Source organism: Vanessa cardui, chromosome 7 (assembly GCF_905220365.1).
Source record: "Vanessa cardui chromosome 7, ilVanCard2.1, whole genome shotgun sequence".
NCBI classification, from domain to species: domain Eukaryota; kingdom Metazoa; phylum Arthropoda; class Insecta; order Lepidoptera; family Nymphalidae; genus Vanessa; species Vanessa cardui.
The window spans coordinates 13,171,213-13,193,555 of NC_061129.1; the positions used below are offsets into that span (position 1 = coordinate 13,171,213).

The window sequence follows — 22,343 nt, forward strand, 5'->3', positions numbered from 1 at the left end:
CATGCAATACTATAGCGGTATTGATCCATACAGCTATATGGGGCTAGCACTCTGCACGCGAGTTCAGTCTCGGTGGCGTGCTTTTGGGAGTGGTGGTGAACGATCCCACGCAATTTATAAGTGGCCGGTGGTTTTTGGACATCGATTCGCCCGGACTAATTTAACGCTTGTCATGTACGAAACTCGTAAAGCGACGCGTGTGTAAGTTTTAGGCGTTAAATTATTTTAATTCTACAGTTGATGATTATGTATTTTTATAAATATTATATGGAAGTAGAAATTTTTTCGTATTATTTATTGTCTTTAATGAATATGTATAAAGTTTTTCAGTATTTTTAATCTACGCTACTGTAACTCATAAAAAGTTGTTACGTAATCAGAATGTCTATAAAAGAGCATTGTAGTAATACGATTATGATCGAGTTTTGGTAGGATATTAAATACTTACGATTAATTCTAAAATAAAACACAAGATCCTCCTATTATTCGTATTAATCGATTAAAAAAAAGAGAAGCACATTATATTTTTTTATTACAAAAAATCGATAGTTCACAATTCGTAAATATAATGGTACGAATTGTAAACTACAAAAAATATAGAGTAATAATAAACATTACAACCAAAAGGTCTAATTTATAACTTGTAAGATAAACAAGAAAAGTAACAATTGAGTTAATCTTCACTTGGAGAGTTAATAATTCACGGATATAAACAAAAACGTTCCTTTGATAAACTATAAGGGGTTTAAACCAAGTTCTGCTCCGTCGACATCTCTCGACTGCTTATGGAAATAGCCTGTAATGGATGTGCAGTTCATTTCAAAAGAATTTGTATTTAAATAGAAATGAGAATACGAAGGCAGGTAAAATTTTTCATAATTTAAATCATTTAATTACATGCAGATAATAAATTATTATAATCATTTTTATAATTAATGCAAATAAAAATATGAAACTTTTATCTTTTTCGTCATATTTAATAACTTCGAAATTATTTTTTTATCTTTATTTATGTGTTGATCTTTAAAACGGAACTTCACTTTGTTTTTATACGCTGCAAAGAAATACAATGACCACGACTTATATAGAATTATTTATCTATAAATTAGCTTTGGATAATTTTCAACTCTCGTTTCTTGATTGCATCGAGCTCATAAGGTCGAGAATGGTGTGCAGGTAGATGTTCAAACAGAACAAATATAGAACTAGCGTTCCGTAAAAATAGTCAGTGCCATTTCCGTCTTCGGGAAACGGCGATCTTTTGTTCTCGTCGATGTCGTTTCAAATGTTCGAATTTAAGTTTGATCTAAATATACGCCGTTGAAAGCCTGTAAAACATGAATTGGTATGCATAATGTTTATTTTTCTTGATTAACGGTTTAACCTATTAAATGTTTAAGGGATAATGACTTGTTACTATGTCTTCTGATAATCAAAATGATAATGATTACAAGTTCTACGATATAATTATTTGACTAATCATTTTTAAACAATGTTTATAAATCAGTTTGATCTTACTAAGATTATAAATGTGAAAGTTTAGGTAGATGGATGGTTTGTTACTCAATCACGCCAGAACGGCTGAACGGATCTGAATGAAAATTGGCGCAGATATGCATTCAACTCTAGAACAGTATACATATTACTTTTTATCCCAGAAAAGTGTACATAACCTGCAAAATCAAAATGTCATAAATGAAAGACATTATCTTTTTTTTTCAGATCAACAGATCATAAAAAATATTTGTACATTTGTTACCGTTTTACGAGTTTTAGGCGTGAATTTTTAAACTGTTTATTTTACATAATATATAAAACAAAGAATAATACACACAATAATCCGTTCATCACAGTGATTCTCACGATCAATAACAACAGTTATATTTTTAAGTGAGTCAACAGTACATTGCTGTTCAGATTGAGTCAACCGCTTCACTTATCGGTACTCGTTTTTTTTTACTTATTTCTGATTCATTATATTATTCATCTTAATTGTCACCTATTGGTTTTGGTCATGTTTCTAATACTGGCGAAGTTTATCCAAATTATTTATTACCAATTGAAATCATTCATTCAATAAATTCATTTTTAATTTATGTTTGGAACATATTCTTTTTTCAATTTAGCTTGAAGGAAAGGAAATGAGTTATTGTTTAAGCATTCATTATCGTAAAACACGGAATACTATGCTATGCCTGATAGTACATTGGTTTCTCACCCTACAAATCTAAACAATACACGAGAAGTATTGCTCTTTGACGGCTTGGAATAAATGGTGATTAGGTCGAACCCACTCAGACATGTCGGCACTAAGTCTTACCAGTGATAAAAAACTGCTCTAAGCGTTCTATCTATTAGGTCAGCTGTCTTCTTAATTCAAATTTTAACCTAGGTGACTTCGTTAGTAAATATTACATAATCTACTAGTTAGCGTTCACAATGTAAAGGCAAAAAATGTGTTTATTTACGAAATCACTTTAAAAAACCTCTAAAATTATCCCGGTATCTCTACAATAGTGTGCATGTATTATACATACAAAGTTTCCTGTTGAATCAATATTTGTATTGAAAAAAACCGCATCAAAATTCGTTGTGTAATTTTAAAGATCACAGCATTCTCAGGTACAGGAAGCGTTAGGCGACTTTGTTTTTATATTATGTAATGATTAATAATATATGTAGATATCTATTATAAATATATAAAATTGATCATTTAAAGACACCTCAAATGCAGCAGATGATCATGCCAAATAGTAATGTCGACACCTCTCTCCTTGACCCGTAGCCCACAGCTGCCGCCTTGCCATTTGTCGTCGTTTTGCATTTTTGTCGCGAACACACCATTCTGCTGTTGAACTCATGTCGCTTAATTATTTTTGGCATGCAACAAACCAATTAAAATATGTATAATAGACTGGCAAGGTTTTCGACATATAACGGTTTGTTGTTAGGCGGATTAAAATATACTAAAGGTTTATTTTTAACGTTCGATTCAATAAAGTTCTTAATCTTAATTAGAAAGATACAGCGATAGTCGTTTACGTGGTATATAACTAACGATGTGCTGTGATAGTTATACGATTGTCTGTACAATCCGAAAAGTCATTACAATATACATTCTATTTTCAAACAAAAGTATTTTTTTTAAATCGTGGGTCTGATTGATTGCATATAAGATTTTAATAATATTCTCATTCTTCGAAAACAATAGTTTCGATAAAACTCAACACTTACGTATAAATAGTTCGGAAGTTAAGTTTTTATTTATTTTGAAAACACAAATAAGCTACCGCTTGTGAAGATTGATTGCTGTTGTCGACGAGAATAGAGCTATTATTGTAAATTACGTTCTAGGTATTTTAACTGAGTCGCGTCGGTAATTAATTTTTGAGGTTCAACGACCGTGGTAAGATTCGTTTGCTTGAAAAAAGATTACAAATATAATAAATGTAATAATTACGAGATGCAGATATGCTTTGAGTTACAACGGCATTTAATTTTTTTAGGTTAAATGTCTAAACAATTTAGATTATGTATATTCATTATTGATATTTAAATTGATGTTTAGTAAGAAAAATCATTTAAATACAATAAATCTATGATGATAAATTTTAAAGTAAGTGTTTTTCTTATGTTTTTGCCGCTAAATGGTTAAACTAATCTAAGTGATATTAAGAAGAATTATTACTAGTTTAAAAGCCTGATTTTATAAATCTTGAATGGAGTGTAATATATAATGTGGTAAATAAGAATTCCACTGGATCGAATTAGATAAGTAAAAATAGCTATTATGCTTCTCTAATGAGTAGCTCAGTTCAAGCCACAGTTTATTAAAAAAAAAAAAAACATTCTAAATGTCAAATTTAGAAAGAAAGGACATAGGCTACTTTTTTGCCTGACGCATGACAACTAATACCATTAAATGCGACCGAAGCCGCAGACGACTACTAGAAGTAAATATTACCATTCAAGTAACACTGAACAATGTACACTCAATAAGATATCGAAACGCGTTAGCCTGAATTAATAATCATTTGCGTGTTAGCGGTTGATAACGATTACGATTAAAACATTAGCGTGAATGAAATTAATATAATATATTCGGCGTGGTTCGTTTGCGGTATGCATGCTGTGCCCATACGGCGATTGCATAAATATTTTCAAATGAGTAAACTAATCGAATATCGAAGCAAAAGTGAGAGCTAGCGAGGTCGAGTTTTATGGCCAATGACCAATTTTCACACGAGAGTTTAGAGTTTCATGGTCAATGATATGATAATTTGATGTTGTAACATAATACATGTCTTTTGTTTTATTTTTTTTATCGACATTACCATTATTTTTATTTGAAAATAAATGAGGATTAGTGACAAGGTGCTTAGTAGCTGCAAGCATGTTTTTTAATTTAGTCGCGTTATAATTGAAAAGGTTGTTATTTAAATGAAAACCGTGTTTGTTGTTACAAATGACGTCACAAGTTCGACCACACCCGTCTCAATGAGGTTGGCCAACGCTTCTAAGTCTGTGACGCAATGTCAAGTCACACCCTGTAGAATTATCACGCCATTATACATTTTTATCACGGTCGCAACATACCGATGCTAAATTCTCAAAATCGCGCATAACGAATGCAATGATGTACGATAAATGTATAAGCAGTTAATGCGTTACAGGTACAATTACGGAACCAGTTAAACGTTTTGTTGTTCGTAAACTCGTTTATATTCAATACGAAGTGTGACCTCTATATTATCCACACACATTCTTTACCTCTGCTACAAATTGAAAACATCCTTCGTTATTTTTATGTGGGCTTTTATATAAATACTGTTGGAACTTCTGTATTTACTTTTGAAATTTGTCGTATATATTAAGTCTACTATAAATATTTGTAATAAGTAAATATTTTTAGATATTATTATGTATGGGAGATTTCCTGTTCTATCCATCCAATTATACACATATGCCTTCCCTAATTTCTACCCATTCGAACGCTCCTGTGCCTTCTGATCATTGTAGCTGTTTTTAGTTTTCCTCTACCAAGTCGCAGGGCTTCTTGATGTTTAACAGCCTGTAAATGTCTCACTGATGGGTATTCCCTCCCGTTGGGAAGACGGTTTTGGAGCATATTGCACCACTTTGCTTCAATGGTGTTCTTTAGCTCGTTAATCTATTTTCACCGAAACCGCAGTGGAATCGATTTTCCAAGTCGTGGTATCTTTTTAAATACTTTTATTGATTTAATATTAAAAAATTGTAATGAACCTGAGATTATGTAATTTAATTTGTCTTGCAAGGCGTAAAACGCCTGTGATAGGTAGAGGCCAGGATTCCATAGAAACTTGTTTTCGCGAACGGACAATAACAGCTTCATTCTTAATTAGAACGTGTTGTCCAGAAATGATCTACCTCACGGTATCTACCATTAAAAACTTATTAAAAATTAGAAATCAGTTTTCAAATTCATTCCTTTATTAAGTCTCAAACTCTGAGTGCCTATTGAATCTAAACATCAAATCATTGCGACGCAATATGTCATTCTCAATCGCTCATACTGAGCACACGAAAATAGATCTTAAGGTGACGAACCTTTTCTTACCCCGACTGTACATAAAAGTGAATTTCTCTTAAACGTAATTAATTACTGTCAGTCCTTATGTAATGCGTAATATTTCATCTGTACTTCATTAATTTATATTATGCAAAATGATTATAATTTCGCCTGAATGTCTTATTGAGTTTGTATTTTATTTATTTCCAGGATCAGGAGCATTTGAAACCGCCGATTGTCGGTGGGCTGGCCAACGCGGAGCTGTACTGCCTCGCGTTGGCCAACATGTACTCCGATCCCAACTACCACAACCTGAACCACTGGAACATCCTGCAGACGTTGTCGAGGAAGGGCGTCCAAGTGCCCGACCCGCCGGACTGCGCGCTCACTGAGACTGTGCTCATACAAACGAATCCACTTAAAATGGTATGATGCTTATCAAAGATAACAGAAGTATTTTTTTTAAATTAATTTTAGATGTGAAATAAACTGCTCTCCATAGAGTTCGATAAATTTAGAGACTCCGCAAAACAACTATTATGTTTTTTTTTTTTCATTTATTTATGTCCCGTAATAACACTGCTGATAGATTCGTAATCTTTGGTGCTGTTTTAAATCTTTTCATACCTAATCTAACAATTAATCACAGATTTTATAAGTTACTCAATATTATTGCTTAAGAAATATTTATATCTTGTCATGCTTTCTGAGATATTAGACAATTAATAAATAAGTGTAATGGTTCAATATCGAATAAAATAATTTGATTTGATAAAAACGATTTAAATATAGCAGTGTTGTAACCTATCACAAAGATCGGATATGATTAAGATTATTTAATTTAAATGCAGTAATGAGTTCACATTTTAATTACAAATATTGATTAATAAACAAACTTTTTATATATTATGTAATATCATATATTTTTCTTGAGAGAATATTTATCTATATGTGTGACTATTGTTTCGATACGAGAGTTTTATTATTGCAGGTGCTTTTATGAATATTTTATTTTTAAAATTATTTCTCGTATTTTATTTTCTACTATTAAATTCCAACGGCATTATGCAATGCGATGTTTGCAGGTTAATAATAAAAAGTGCTCTCTACCTACACGATATTCTCTTAATGCATTCATATTTAACACAATGCAATGGCCTTTTCATAATATTCGTGAATGTATTATGCTTATCTTTAGGCTTAACGTTGATACGATCAGACGTGGGTAGTCAATGATATAAGATATCATACATATAATTGCCAACTGTAGTCAGTAAATGTAACTTTATAGGTAAACAGAGTTGTACAGCATGTGTCATTTATTGGATTAAGAATTCTGCATCGGACACGTGATTGATAATGACAACACTTTTCCGATTTATTTATACTCTTTGCGTTTCAGAAATAAATCACATTGAACGACATAACGATCATATTGTCTTCAAATACGTCATCGTTACTCGTTTTTGATACGATTTTCGTACGGATTATTTTCCTCTTATTGTATTAAAGTAATAGAACATATAGTAATATATGTCTATTACTAAAAGTTTGAGTCATTTATAGAATAGGCTATTTGAAAATGCGAAAAATAAATTGTGAATTCTTGTAATCAGTGTATATTTTGAGTTTAAAAATGGTTATTTACTAACGAAAGTTGAAAATAATACTTAATTTGTTCAAAAATCCATACAGGCCGGGCTTATGATGAAGTCACTTTCTTGTAAACTTTGCTTTTCTACTATATGTACCACAGATTAAAATACAGGAAAGTGACGTCACCGACACCATATTGCCGCGCTATTTAAATATGTGAAGTTGTTGTGTGTGATGTTGTCTCAAATATGGAATTTTTAATATGATATTTTTCGGCAAATATGCACTAGAAATAAAAAACACAACTTTTACTGGGTTCCTTAACTTCTACTAAATAATATAAAATGGATTTTAAAAACCAGTGAAATAGCCTATTTAAAATAAACATATCTCTTCTTGAAAATAGTCGCGATGTTATACATACAATTATTCAAGATATTTTTATTATTAATTACCTGATAAGTTATAATTGATTGTAAGACTTGATATGTTAACTAGATCGAATACATGAATATCAAATCTAAATGAGCATTGTTTATTAATTCTTGAAACATGATTATACAAGTTTGAAAATGTATCCAAGCAGCCAATGTGTTTTATTCTTACATGTAGCATGTTTGATTTCAAAATGATCATATTATCAAAATATAAATATACTTTGTTCAAGTAGGTTTTTACAAGCACTTTTGAATTGTGATTTACTACTATATTAAGTGGAGCTACCAACGGTTCGGAGAGTAGATTCTACCGAGAAGAGCCAGAAACTCAGTTCTTAATCTTGTTCAACATTTAAAAATACAGACATGTTAGTTAAACACAATTATATATGTATTTATAAGCGATATTCGCTGCTAATCGTGGTGATATATTACAGATAGTTAATGTTTGTTGTTTTCGTTACGTTTTCAGGGTGCACATTTGACTGTGATAGAAGCTGTGATGATGCTTTACGCGCGGGAAGTGGTGACGTTAGACCGCGTGTCAGCGGCAGCGCAACGCTTCGGCACTAGTCAGCCGCTGCCCGTCGGCTCCAGCATCCCTCACGAAGACGGTCTGCTCTGCTGGATCAATGCGGCGTGCGCAGCGCTTAACAAGGCCGAGGTATCTTTTATTTTTGCGATATTCATTTTGTGACAGAAAATTATTATTATTTATTTATTTATGTACCAACAGAGTATACAGAAAATTATATAAATTAAAAATGTGACAAAGGGATAACTTATCTCTAACAAGCGATCTTTGCCAGAAACCCTGAATCTAGTGGAGATTATTTGTAATACATATTTATGGTGCAGGTACAATATCAATTAGTTTTATATCATAAAATTCAAGTAGACTTAACGATAAATTACTAGGTTTTCTAAGACAATTTCGCCGTAACAATTGACTACATTTCAATGTATAAACAAATATTTCAAATGTGTTTTAACATACAAAATATCGAATTTTTCAATAATAAATATTGATCTCAGTGGTTTACTAATTAAAATATGTATCAGCAATATATCAGAGGTGTTAAATCAAGATGACAATATTCCCTTTCCAGGAGAACACATCGTCACACGTGCCGATGGTGAAGAGTCTCCAAGACCTGTGCGACGGCACCGCCCTGGCCGCGCTCATCTCGTTCTACTGCCCCGAGGCGCTGCCGCGGTCGGCGGTGCGCGTGGGACGCATGGCCTCCATACAAGACTGCCTGCATAATCTCATGCTTGTGTACGAGTTCTGTCAGAACAGTCTACCTCACAACATATTCCACATGATGCCTGAGGACGTTACGTATATGCGAGGGTGAGACATTGTTTTATTTCGATTATAACTTGTGCAGGATGTAAAATAATACTTTGTTTTGTTGTAAATAATATTGAGCAAAATAAAAATCCAACATTTACATCATATCTGAGTTTTTCAAGTTTTCAGAACGCTCTTAAAATCTTTTTTTGTGTTCTGGAGAATTTTCAAAACATCTTCTAATTCGGTTTTTGTAACGGTTTTGTATACTATTTATAATTTTTACTTGTTTAAAGGATTCTCTTAAACTAAAAGGCATACTTTTTTTTTAAGTATTAATGTGTATAACATGAATATTCATTAGCGATAAAAATAATTTTCAGGTCAATGCGTCAAAATTTAATAGCGATGCTCGCGGATCTTTTCAATATGTTAGAAGTACATCCTGTCAAATCGGTTAAATATCCAGGAAGCGGTGAGTACAGGCAACAATCGTACTTATATTTATTATAACATGTATCAATGTTGCATGCTAGAACTAATGGGAGTATGTGGTCATAATATCAAAGGTCCTATGCCCACTTCATTAGAATATATTAAGTTATACGTGGACGCGGTGGAGTAATGCTTTTGTAACGCAACATATTTATTCGATAAACAGGCTTATAATTTTATTACGGGGAATATTGTATACGTATATGTAATCAATGTTATGGAAAAATTTAAGGTCGTGTGGTCTCGATCGTTTTACATTTTTTTATGATTTCTCTTTATAACTCTCTCTTTTCAAGAAAATTTAAGGGTAAGTATAAATTTGGATTTAATTACAATAAAAAAGTAATGAACCGATTAACCGACGATGAGCTTCTTACACTGTTTATATAATATATCTGCACTAATTGGCTTTAAAATCTTTACTATAGACAAAAAAAAAACGCGCGTTTTCGATCTTTTCAAAAATCAACGCTCAGAGTACCTTTACTAGCAGATACTGATGTACCAGATTCGGTAGTGACGTACGCAGACGCTTGAGTGGATTAGTGCGAGAGCGACCGTGTGTTGCGTGTGTTTAGGACCGCATTTAGAGGTCCTGAGGCCCCAGAGGTGTGGAGGCCCCGGGGCAACAGAGGAGTGGAGGCCCCTATGTATTACTTTACTTTAGAAATATTTCATTTCTGTCCGTGAGGTTTGTCAATAATTTATTTACACTCTGTATCAATCTCGACTAGATCTAGATATCTAGTAATACGGTACATTAAAATCGTCGGAACGTGTACTGGGGCCCCCCTCCCGGTTGCCCCCCCCTAAAGCCGGGCGCGTGTGTAGCGAGCGAGGAGTGCAACGCGCACGGCGTGCGGCACAGACGCTGTCTGCCGCCGCCGCCGCCGCAGCCCATCCCCGAGCTGCGCGCCGCGCCGCACGCGCCGCCGCACGCGCCGCCCTTCGCAGGTACTGTGTCGTGTGCGTGTGCGTGTCGTGTGCGTGTCGTGTGCGTGTCGTGTGCCGCCTCCGACCGCGGAGGCAATCGAAATGTGAACCCTTTTCCTGAGGTAGCGAGACTTGTGATCGTCTCCTCCAATTCGAATTTTCCTCCATTTCGTTGCCTTCGCCGAATTCATTCAGCGAGGAATCCATTCGTGTGTCACATGGTTGTTCGTCGATTCATCAATGCTTTGTGTAAGAGCGGCTGGAATACATGTATGTGTGGATACTTATGACGGAGGAAAGTGTTAAAGTTATGTTCGGGCCTTTATTTGTTTATGTCTTTTTCGTTTTTATTTTTTATAACAAAATGCCTACTGTACGCTTTTAATGAATTAATCCAGCTTTTTAATAGTTAATTCCTGCCAGTTTTAGTTCACCTGAAACAATGCTTTGCATGCATTGACGCTTTGCCATTTTAACGCTTTTCAGCACATTAAACCACAGGCATGGAGTCATTGACGTTATGTCCTCAAGGCTCCCAAGAAATATATAAAAATATATATTCATTATGTTATAACTAAATGTAGTAAAACTGTGGATACAAACCTTAATGTAGTTTCTTCTACACGAATATCACGTGAGATTGAATTGCCTTGAGTTTTTGGTAAGTGTAGTTAGATTTATTTTGAGTTCCCATACGTGTGATTCTTTGTTTTCAGCTGTTTGCTTTGTAGTAGAGTGCGTAGATCGTCGTCCTTAGAATGCACATACTAAATTTATATTTATTTTATTAAACATCTCATTCAAAATAATAATATTCGTTTATTTGAATTTTAAATAATTTTAGTTACCGTTAAAATCATGAAAATTAGAGTTAATAGGAATATGTAAAATAAAAATGTTAGCTACAATTTCAGTACATAGTGTTAGATATTGATAGTTAGTGAAGCGAGTTACCCGCGTGTGCAGTGTCGCGCTCGGCGTCGGCGTGCGGCGTGCGCGCGCGCGGCGCGGCGGCGCGCTCGGCCAGCTCCACGCCCGAGCGCCGCAGCTGCAGCCCGCAGCGCGACGACTTCGTCGTGCACAGCCGCAAGGCCATCACCACGCTCTCCGCCATGGCGCGCCGCGACGACGACAGTGAGTCCCCGCCGACACCGTTCTGATTGCTAATGGAAATTGTTATTTTGTAAAATAAATATGCATTTGAATTGTAGAAGGAGAAATAAATTAGCACTCAATTGTGACTTGATTGAACTTATTAAGGAAGATAAGTATAGTACGACACAACTTAGATGTCGCATCGGCAAAATTCGTAAAACCGATCACATCCGAATTGAATACGCTATGCCCAATTATCAATATTTATTGCTCGTGCGAATTTGATCTTTGCGCAAACGTAATAACTTGTAATATCACATGACCTAATATATTCGTCAATTTGACGCGTCGATTTAAATGCACTTGCTTTCTCTGACGCGTAAATCTATAGCGACGAATTGCGTCGAATGGCGCGATAGGGAGCTATTTCTATTGGTTGTGTAAATCGGCAGTAATCGGTTTTATTTTCATTCCATTGCATTTTCCGATGCTACATCTAATTTGTGTCGTACTATACAAGTATCGCTCTGGCGCAGTGTTCGCGGAGCACGTGACGGCGGCGGGGCGGCCGTCCAACTGGGCGGAGTCCCGCGAGAGCAGCTTCGCGGGGCGGCGCTCGCGGCGCTCGTCGGTGACGGACGACAGCCAGCTCACGGTGGAGAACTTCGGCGGCTCGCAGGACCGCCTGCACTTCGCGGGCCGGAACCCCGAGAAGGAGCTCGCCACGCTCGCCAACGTGCGCAAGATATCCGCGCCCGCCGGTGAGCCCGCGCCCTCTCTATACGTATCATTAGTAACGAGTACACCATGCTCGTATAGTGTGCCGTTTTGTATTATGTGATTTCCCTTTTAAGTATTGAAACTTGGAAATTATGCATCATTTAAATATTGATGTAACGTATAAAATTAAAAATCTAGTTTTAATGTTGTAATACTCTTATTTACAGGCCCGCTAGACTACAATCCGCCTCTCCGTTCGTCTCGGCAAGACATTCGCGGCTCGATTCAGTTCTTCCACGGGGACTACCAGAACGGTTCGCAGGACGACCGGCAGAAGGTCGAGCGTCAGCAGTCGCAGCCGCAGACCGCGGATCCGCCCTTCCACCCCATCAAGCGACAGCTCAGCAGCGACACCATTAGTCTCTCGCAGAACTTCGGCTTCAACCACAAGGGCGGCGGGGACGGGTTCTATTTAAACGAACGGGACGCCCCCGATGGTGACGTCACAAAAACAAGCTTCGCGGATCTCAGTAAAATTAGGAATAACGGTGATCAGACAGGTACGTTGACTACATACAGCTTTTAAGAGCCATTCGATCGACTGATTTCGTGGTAGTTCTTCATTCACGCCTAACATTATACTTTCATTTGTGGATAACAATTCTGTTATAATATTGGAGGTAAACAGCGATCTTATATGTAACATTGGCTTCATATTAGGATGTTTGATACTATGTCGCAGCTATAGGATAAAAAAATGATGAATGATTTAAATAACCACTAGTAGTTTGGTTGAATAGTGATGCTAGCAGCTTTGCATTTCGCTTTCATTTGACCACATATTCCCGAACTAATATCGCACATGTTAAGACAAATTGTCTGACAGACTGCTGTTTTGCTTGATGCATGATAAATTCTAGGTGTTTGTACTCGAAGCTGAAATGTTTAAAGTAAATTATTATTTCATTTCATATTTTATCGAGCACTAGTGATGTATGAATGAGTACTACATTGTTACAACGATCGACTTATTTGTCCTTAACTATGATACATTATTTTTATTTATAAAATTTTATGAGTCATTGTTCTATATTACAAGTATCATCTGATTATTATTTTATTGAATTTTTTTATTTAAAATCAGTCGTGCTTAATATTTAATTATACCAATAAGTTTATATATTTCTTGTTTTAATTTAAAAATGAAATAACAGATGCAGAATTAATATGTTGTTAATGTAAAGTGTAAGGTCATATGATTAGGAGTAATAAGGATAAATGGTGTAAGGACGTAACAGAGTGGTGCCCGAGACAATACAAACGAAGGAAAGGGAGACAGCGTCGTAGATGGGAAGATGATTTCAAAACAATAACGGGACATACTTGGACAAGATAAGCGCAGAATCGCATCCGATGGCGAGCTCTAGGGGAGGCCTATGCTGGACAGCAAGACAATCTTCATGTACCGGTGTCAAATAATTAAATAAGATTATTTTACTAAAATTGTATGAAAGATTGTTAAATAAAGGCTATTATTATTATTATAATTAATGTAAAGTGCGTGCCGGCAGGTCCGGGCACGCCGGAGCGCCGCAAGACTTCGTTCTCGACGCCGGCGCCCAGCACCACCACGTGGCAGCAGCACTTCCTGCAGCACGAGACCCAGCCCAGTCAGTACCGCCTCATACGTAACGACGCGACTTTTTTACTTTTATTTATATATATATATATATATATATATATATTTTTTTTTTAATCTATAATTTGCTAAGTACGTTTCGAAGACAAAATCGAATAGTCTAATATAATATGTGGGGCATATGGAGCGTTACAAAGTCGTTACCGAGCCGCGGTCCACTGGGGAGAGTAGTCCATAACGAGCGTGTTCCGTGCAAAGACGGCGACGAGGCTGCGGCTGAGGAGGCGGGCGGTGGCCACGCCATGGCGGCGCAGCTGAACAACATCCGCCTCAAGCTAGAGGAGAAGCGGCGCCGCATCGAGCAGGACAAGCGCCGCATGGAGCTGGCCGTCAGCCGCCAGCGCCAGCAGCTCGGCCAGCAGGCCTTCCTGCAGGCCGTCACGCGGGTGAGTAGAATGTTGTTCAAGGGGGGGGGGGGGGGGTATTAAAGTCGGCCGGTGGCAACGCTGGCACGAGCCCGAATGTTGTTCTAGGGGGGCGGGTCAAAGTGAATGTGTGACTTTTAATTTGTTTTCTGTCCGAAATTTCCCATGTGTTGATGATGATGATGTGTTATGTGGTCAAAATTATGTATAACCTATTTCAAACAAAGGAGGTAAGACATCGAATTATTTTTTTTTTAATTGATATGATATCGTTGGTGACTTTGAATCATCGTCAATTAAATTCACTATTTATTCTTATAAAAATAGTTATTGAATATTTGTGCCGTTATTATTGGAAAACAATAAATGTTGGTTATACCTTTGATTGGAATAGGTTATAAAAATTATGTCTTGTTACGGGGTATGTGTGGTAGACGGGTGTGAACAAAATATTTGCCTCAGATTTTATATTTGATTACGCTCCCAACGATTACATACAAGCTAAAATTGAACGTTACATGAAATCAACTCAATACACATATTTTAAAGATTTTCGGTTTGGATATTGATATTCTTATTAACAATACTTCAATTCTATTAATATAGTGAAGTGTTTTTTTTTTTATAAATATTAAATAGAACGGCCATAAAATATATTTTTCTATTTTATTAGGAAACGTTTTTGCAATACCAGTTGGCCTCTTTGGTGAGTGCCCAAATATGAACACGTCGATTTTTTATTCAACTTAGCTCTAGAAGTTTTAATTTATACATTATTTTTTTTGTGAAGTATTTCGATTGTACAAATAATTCGACTTAGTTTCATGCTTACACAGCTTTCATTCGGATGTCGTAACATTGTATCGGCAATTGGTTATATTATGCATAATATTAAAAGGTGTGTTTAATTATATCACGTATGTACGTATTTTATTTACATTACGATCAGATAGATTATATTAATATAACGCTTTACATTGCGTACGTCATGCGTTGTAGATTACGGCAGCTTTTATGTATCGTAACAGTTTTTAAATTCATAAATATTTTGCGATGCATAAACACCATGTATAATGTCATAAGATTCGTCCATGAGCAGTCTTCATAAGTTTAATTATATTTTTGTCACTCGTAAATTATTGCACATTTTTTATTAAGAATCAAATTTTCTAAATTAGCATGTGCGCATTTGATTCTAAAAAATCTATGATTAATATTTGATATATATAAAAATATTTAAATCAATATTACATACGTAGTCGCCTCTTCTAATGTTATAAAGTTGAGATTGTTTGTTTGTTTCTCTGAAATACTTACTACAGAAACTAACAATTCAATTTAGAAAAAATCTTGCATTTGATAGTACATTTATTAGGGAAAGTTACGACCGAGAAAGCAAGTGTTATAAGAAATGAATTGTATTTGAAAGCGAGCAAAGCAACACATTACAGTTTCACATTAATATAAAAATAGAATCACTCCAGTCGTCTGTACTAATAAAGCACTGTGTCACAAATAACATAGTACGTATAATAGATATAAAAATGTATGTGAACACGTAGCGTAATCGAGTGGCATACTTGTTCGCACGTAAGAGAGTGTAGGCTAACGCATGCGGTGGCGGCGCGTGTTGCAGGGCAAGGGCGCGCGCACGCCGGCCGACGAGCAGGACGCCGCGCAGGTCAGTACGCACGCACACGCAAACACACACGCACGCACACACACACGCACACACACACGCACACACACACACGCACACACACACGCACACAGCCGCCTACGACATAGGTGCTCGTAGTCGTTCATTATTCAAAGCTGAAATTTTAGAGCAGTACACGATTTACATTTTTCTTGAATTCATAACTACTACAGTAAAGTTTAAAAATATAGTTTTATTTGTTTTTGTTACACTAATTACACTTTCAGTAAAGTCTTATTTTAATCTTTATTTACCCGTAATAATAAATGTTTTGAGTTATTACTTTACCGATCTATATTTTTTATTCACACCGTGATGATATTTTAAGTAATATCACATATACGCGATATATTGCCAAACCATAAATTATGAGTAACAGCACCAAATTAGTAGACCTATGTTGTAGGCGGAAACTAATAAAGTTAAGATTATATCTGTTTGTATAAGTCGTTATCGACATGGTATTTTGATTTTAAAATATCATTTTCAAAATAATTGAACTTACATCTACAAAATTAGTACGGTAATATCTATTCTTAATATTATAAAGTATGTCGTTAATTTTTTGTTGTGCATGTTATCGTAAATAAAATGCATGTTAAATCACATGTAACTAAACTTGTGTGAAATTGGCGTTTAGATTACTCAGTAAATTTTAATTTAATTTGAAGAACGTAATATATGCTTCAGTGCTATAAATATTTTGTCCTTATGTTGCCTTTAGTTGTTGTAAATGCAAATGACGTTAGTGTTGTGTATGTTTAATTTTCCTTTCATTAATGTTTATTACATTTGTTTTTAAAGGAGATTGTACTAAAGTAAAATGTTAGTCAATTTAAAAAAAGAAATATATATTTTAAAACAAAAGTAAAAGCATTTATATTATAACATATTGTTTTATGATCAGAAAAATGTAGAATATTTCTTGGAACGAAATAAATAGTTTGCTAACAAAGTTTGTTTCTATAGGAAATGGTCGTTGAAGCGCCAAATCAAGCTGCGGAAAACGCAGCGATGGAACAGTATCAACAGTCGATAGCAAAGTAAGTGTCCTCCCTCTATACCAAATCATTTACATCTGTTATCATTATCTTTACTAATTTTATCATTTTGTTTTTCTATTTGAATGTCCTCTATTTTGCTTTTTGTGTTTGTTCCTTTTTAACGTAGATAAATAAATCCGCGCAAAAGCCAGTACCTAATATTTACAGAATGAACTCCAGCCTGCAGGATATACAGAGTGACATCGCGAGGCTCGCCAGTCAACAAAGCCAGCTGCAGCAACAGCAACAGCAGCAGCAGCAGCAACAACAAAATCAGCAGCTGCAGCAGCAGTTGCAACAGCAGCAGCAGCAATTGCAACAGCAGCAGCAGCAGTTGCAGCAGCAGCAACAGCAAGCGAAGCAAATGTTCCAACAGCATCAGCCACCACCGTCACCCTTCCAGCAACAGTATCAAAACATTCAAACAAACATTCCTCAGCTGGTAAGTTTCAAACGTCAGACTAAAAGAAACACTAAAACTTGCAACAAGCACAGAGGTTGTGGGCTCGTTCTCCTGTTGCGACCAAAAGCTTTATATCCCTTAATATCATTATAAAATCTATTTCCAGTACCGATTAATGAATTTAATTTAAAATAAAAAAAAAACTGAGCTTAAAACATGTAATTACCGATCAATTAATATGTCATCTCCGTCGTCGGGTCCGGCTCGTAGCTCCCCCGCCTTCTCTCGTATCCTCACACGAAGCGCAAGCGCACACTCACGCCTCCGCCCACTCGATTGCAGCACAGCCAATTCAGCTCACAGCACAATGTGTCGCGGCCGATCAACGCGTTCGGCTCCACGCCGCACCTCCCGCGCGACTTCTACAACTACGAGCCCAACCAGACGGGCCCGCCCGGCGGCCAGCAGGGCGGCCAGCAGGGGGGCCAGCATGGCGGCCAGCAGAATTTCCAGTATCAGTACAGGGACATAGAACAAGATTTTAGTCGGCAGCAGTTCTACTTGCACGACAGTCCGGCGCCCCCGCAGCGGCGCACGTGGGCGCAGCACGCGCAGCTGCAGCAGGAGAACGAGCTCCGGGGCTGGCAGGTAGGCGGGCCCGGCCCTGACGCGCGACTGGCTATGCGGGTTATATATATTATTTGGAAATTTGGCAACTGTAAATAAAATTTATATCGAAGTGCATCATAGCGGTTTATAATTGTACGGAACATGAGTTTTTTTAAAGTCAACCCAATAATTAGTTAATTCGAATTCGCAGCTACATCAGCAGAACCATCAGCAGAACCAGTACCAGCAACCGCAACCCGAACCGGCGCAGAGGACCTGGAAATCTCCCTCGCCTCAACCTCCTCCCGAAAAGAACTGGAATCCGCAGGGTTTCGTCTTACATGAGAGGGCGAACCAGCCTTTCCAGGTGCACTACAATACTGACCGGTACCAGAACGGCACCGAAAACGTTCGAGAAACGCAAAACCATTTGAGCTACACTGTGATAAACCCCAACCAATACGCATCGCAATCGCCCCCGCTATCGAGTCCGCGACGTTCGAGGACTCCTCAGCGCCAGGGATCCCTACCAGAGGCTCGGCGACCCGAACCAGTAGGGCTTCACCAGCTACACTCGCCACATCCGTCGCAGTATGCGACTCAAACTCATCAATCGCACCAAACGCATCAGACGCATCAATCTCATCAGACACATCAACCACAGCAGACGCATCAACCTCACCAGACTCTCCAGGCGCAAAACTCCGTCCCGGCGCCTCCCGACGACATGGAACCCCAAAACATATCCTTCATCGGCAACGCCGAGGACGACGCTCTCCGGCAGGGCATCAATAGACTGAACATCTCGTCCGGCACGCGGACCTACCGCATCCCGTCCCCGACGAGGCCCTCGCTCGGCCGGAACTCGTTCCAACGCCTCGATGAGCCCGCGGAGACGAACGAGAAGGGTTTCTACATTTCGTTCGACAACGAGCAACCGAAACGACCGAAGCCGCCACTGCGGGCCAAACGGGGCTCCCCGAGAAAGGAGCGCTCCGAGTACGCCAGCCCCGAGCGCAGTCCAGAGAGCACGTGGAGCGACGACAGGAATGACGACAGGAGAGACGACAGGAGAGACGACAGGAGAGACGACAGGAGAGACGACAGGAGAGACGACAGGCGAGACGACAGACGCGAAGAGCGATGCGAAGAGCGCCGCGAGACGCCTCGAACGGAGGCGCCGCGTGAGCGAGCGCGCCCGCCCAGCGCCGAGCCCGCCGCACTCGTCATCGGCGAGCTCAACCCTGACCCCGTGAGTATACATACACAATATAAATTAATATATTTTAGATCGACTCGATCTAAATCAGTCTATTTCCAATATATCCAATATTCCATCTATAAAACTGTATCTCTAATGTAAATCGGCAGAATTCCGCCGAGGAAATGGAGCGCAAGAAGGAGCGCATCATGCTGCTGTCGCTGCAGCGACGACAGCGGGCGGACGAGGCGCGCGCGCGGGCCGAGGCGGCGGCGGCGGCGCGGCGCGCGCGGGACGAGGCCGAGGCGGAGATGAAGGCGGCGCGCAAGGAGGAGCAGGCGCGCCGGCGGCAGGCCATCCTCGCGCAGTACAAGCTCAAGAAAGCCGTGGAGGAGGCCGAGCGGGAGGTGCGCCTGTCGACCTAGATCCGATGCAGAACGATCTTTGAGAGCAATGAGTGATTGTGATTCGTCCTGGGTTCCAGGGCAAGGTATTCGACAAGTCCGAGTTCCTGGACACGCTGTCGCGCGGCGGCATGCACGTGGGTGGCGCGAGTGGGCCGCCCACCAGCGGCGCGCGGCTGCGGGGCAAGCTGCCGACGCGGGCGAGGCCCAAGACCATCCACGTGGACAGCGGCGCGCTGCAGGCCGCCGAGGGCATGCTGGCCGGCAAGCAGCCCTCCGCCACCAACCTCACCGGTATGATATGTTGATGTATGCCTTAATATGTTCACTCAAACACGTAAACAAATCGCTACATTTTTACTATTCAAAGTTAAAATACACATTATTCAAGTAGGCTTTTAGAGGCACTTTTGAATCCTCATTTAACAAACTACTGAAATGTAGATCTTGACAAAAGCCCACGACAACGACTTTTTTTTGACAAGAATTATTGTATAACTATATACTATCTAATTAGTCACTGGATATTTGAATAAAATTGTTGTACAAGCGATCGTATGGAACGACTTAGAATAGTTTGTTTTTCTGATCCACACATATATGCTCAAAAGATTTTTTTTCTATTGTTTATCGTTGCTTGTATTAGTTAATAAATAAATCTAAAATACGTATAGTTTAAAATCTGTTTAAAATCAAATCAAACGAATTACACACAATCTACCCAAGTACCCACTCTCTCAGAACCTCAAAGCTAAAGCTCGCATGAGATGTGGCTAAAACAATTTATTATAATGCTAGATATTATTTAACCGCACACAAATTAATGTCATTTTTTTTCTTTTGAAATTCGCTAACTAAAGCTATTAATTGTATAAAATTTTTTTCCTTAATATTTTTGACGCAACGTCGCAATGTTTTTGGTTTAGCTTATAAACAGAGTAGCTCAAATTAATTGCTTAACTTATAATAATTGATTTATATTACGTAGATACTGAACATTTGAGATGCTTTGTTAAATTTGTAATGATTACATGTAGCGCTTATAATACGATGCATTTATTAGACTGCAAGGACTGGCATTGAATTGATCGACGAAAACCAAACGCTTAAAAATTAAAAATTTATCTACGTATAAATTTAATGAACATGCCCAAATTATTTTGGGTTAAAATTACTTTGCAGTCAATAAAATTATCGTATAACAACACTAGTCGTTATAAGCACTACACTTATTGATTTGCGGCTGCCCCCCCTTGCTTTGTTCGCTATGTCCCCGTGCGGCGACGTGCGTGTGCGTGTGCGTGTGCGTGTGCGTGTGCGTGTGCAGGCACCATGCGACGCGACTACTACCGCGGCTCGCAGGACAACCTCGCCGAGAGGGCTGCCCTCTACAGAGGTAAATTTGTTATCTGTGCATATAACAATATTAACGATTAAGCTTATGATTATTATTCGTGTTATCGAATTAGAGGCGGTTGCACTCTCCATTGTCTATTTGTGTGGTAAGATACGATATGACGTAAGCAAATTAATTTACAATATATTCAAATCAATGTTTTATTTTTGTAAACTACGCTACTGCATGATCGATGGTTTTTTTTCATATTTGAATATTTATTTCTATGCGATTTTTATCAAGTAGAGTCAGCAACACTGATATTCTAAGGTTTCATGTCGAATTATGCAATTTTGAGATACACGATAATGATTTTAATAAAGATATAGAAGTACTTTATTAAGAGTAGGTTTTTACCTTGTAGGTTTTGGTAAGTATCCGAATATTCTTATTACTGAAAAACATGTTATATTTTCTTTAAAACGTATTTGTTAATCATCATTAATACACATAATATTATCAGTAAATAACGAAATGACTGGAAATATTGGAATGACGTATTATTTGATGCGACGCCTGCGTAATAAATGCGTAATGTTGCGCGCGTGTCGCAGAGTCGCCGGTGGAGGAGCGCGGCGGCGTGTCGCCCGGCAGCGCGTCGAGCGGGCTCGGCCGGCGCGGCTCCTGCAAGACCTCGCGAGGTGAGCGGCCCCGCCCTCCGCTATCGCTACTAACGATGATCGCTTCGCACTACAGCCGACCCCACTTGTAATAAGGAAATATAGTACGACACAACTTAGATGTCGCATCGGCAAATTTCGTAAAACCGATCACATCCGAATTAAGTACGCTATCCCAAATTATCAATATTTATTTCTCACGCGAATATGATCTTTGCACAAACGTAATAACTTGTAATATCATATGACCTAATATATTCGTCAATTTGACGCGTCGATTAACATGACTTGCTTTCCCTGACGCGTGAATCTATAGCGACGAATAGCGTCGAAGGGCGCGATAGGGAGCTATTTCTATTGGTTGTGTAAATCGGCAGTAATCGGTTTTATTTTCATTGCATTTCATTTTCCGATGCTACATCCAATTTGTGTCGTACTATACATGCCTTGTACTGAAATTCATAACATACAAAATTGTAACGCTTAATTTACAAGTGGGATCTGTGATATTGATTGTCATCTCATTTCTTGGTCTATATTATTTGTTTTTTTTTTTAATAATTAATTTATATCGGTTAAACACATTTTCATCGAATGAATTTTAAGATGAGATGACAGTTTCAAAACTTTGGTGTTGAGGATTCTAGAATGTTTTTAAACAGTATGGTAATATACGCAACATAAAAACATTCCTCCGTCCTCCATATAAAAAATACAATTTTTTTCCACCATTAATAAAAAATTGTATTACTGTTTAACATACTGTTTTGGATTTTTTGTGAA

General features: G+C 37.9%; 1 protein-coding gene across 6 annotated transcripts in view; it reads left to right on the top strand.

The window, feature by feature from the left end:
- The window catches only part of LOC124531035 (patronin), a 57,517-nt gene that overhangs the window by 28,353 nt on the left and 6,821 nt on the right, over positions 1–22,343 (top strand). For 2 of the 6 annotated variants that reach the window (XM_047105446.1, XM_047105443.1), the window contains exons 3-20: positions 5,762–5,977; positions 8,057–8,248; positions 8,694–8,938; positions 9,262–9,353; positions 11,273–11,440; positions 11,938–12,162; positions 12,349–12,681; positions 13,693–13,791; positions 14,019–14,206; positions 15,822–15,866; positions 16,854–16,927; positions 17,096–17,369; positions 17,673–17,978; positions 18,151–19,191; positions 19,311–19,547; positions 19,625–19,838; positions 20,872–20,940; positions 21,495–21,581. In XM_047105446.1, the coding sequence (XP_046961402.1) occupies positions 5,762–5,977; positions 8,057–8,248; positions 8,694–8,938; positions 9,262–9,353; positions 11,273–11,440; positions 11,938–12,162; positions 12,349–12,681; positions 13,693–13,791; positions 14,019–14,206; positions 15,822–15,866; positions 16,854–16,927; positions 17,096–17,369; positions 17,673–17,978; positions 18,151–19,191; positions 19,311–19,547; positions 19,625–19,838; positions 20,872–20,940; positions 21,495–21,581 (4,105 nt within the window). The remainder of the gene's footprint in view (positions 1–5,761; positions 5,978–8,056; positions 8,249–8,693; positions 8,939–9,261; positions 9,354–11,272; positions 11,441–11,937; positions 12,163–12,348; positions 12,682–13,692; positions 13,792–14,018; positions 14,207–15,821; positions 15,867–16,853; positions 16,928–17,095; positions 17,370–17,672; positions 17,979–18,150; positions 19,192–19,310; positions 19,548–19,624; positions 19,839–20,871; positions 20,941–21,494; positions 21,582–22,343) is intronic. The other 4 variants (XM_047105444.1, XM_047105448.1, XM_047105445.1 and 1 more) reach the window with 4 other exon arrangements.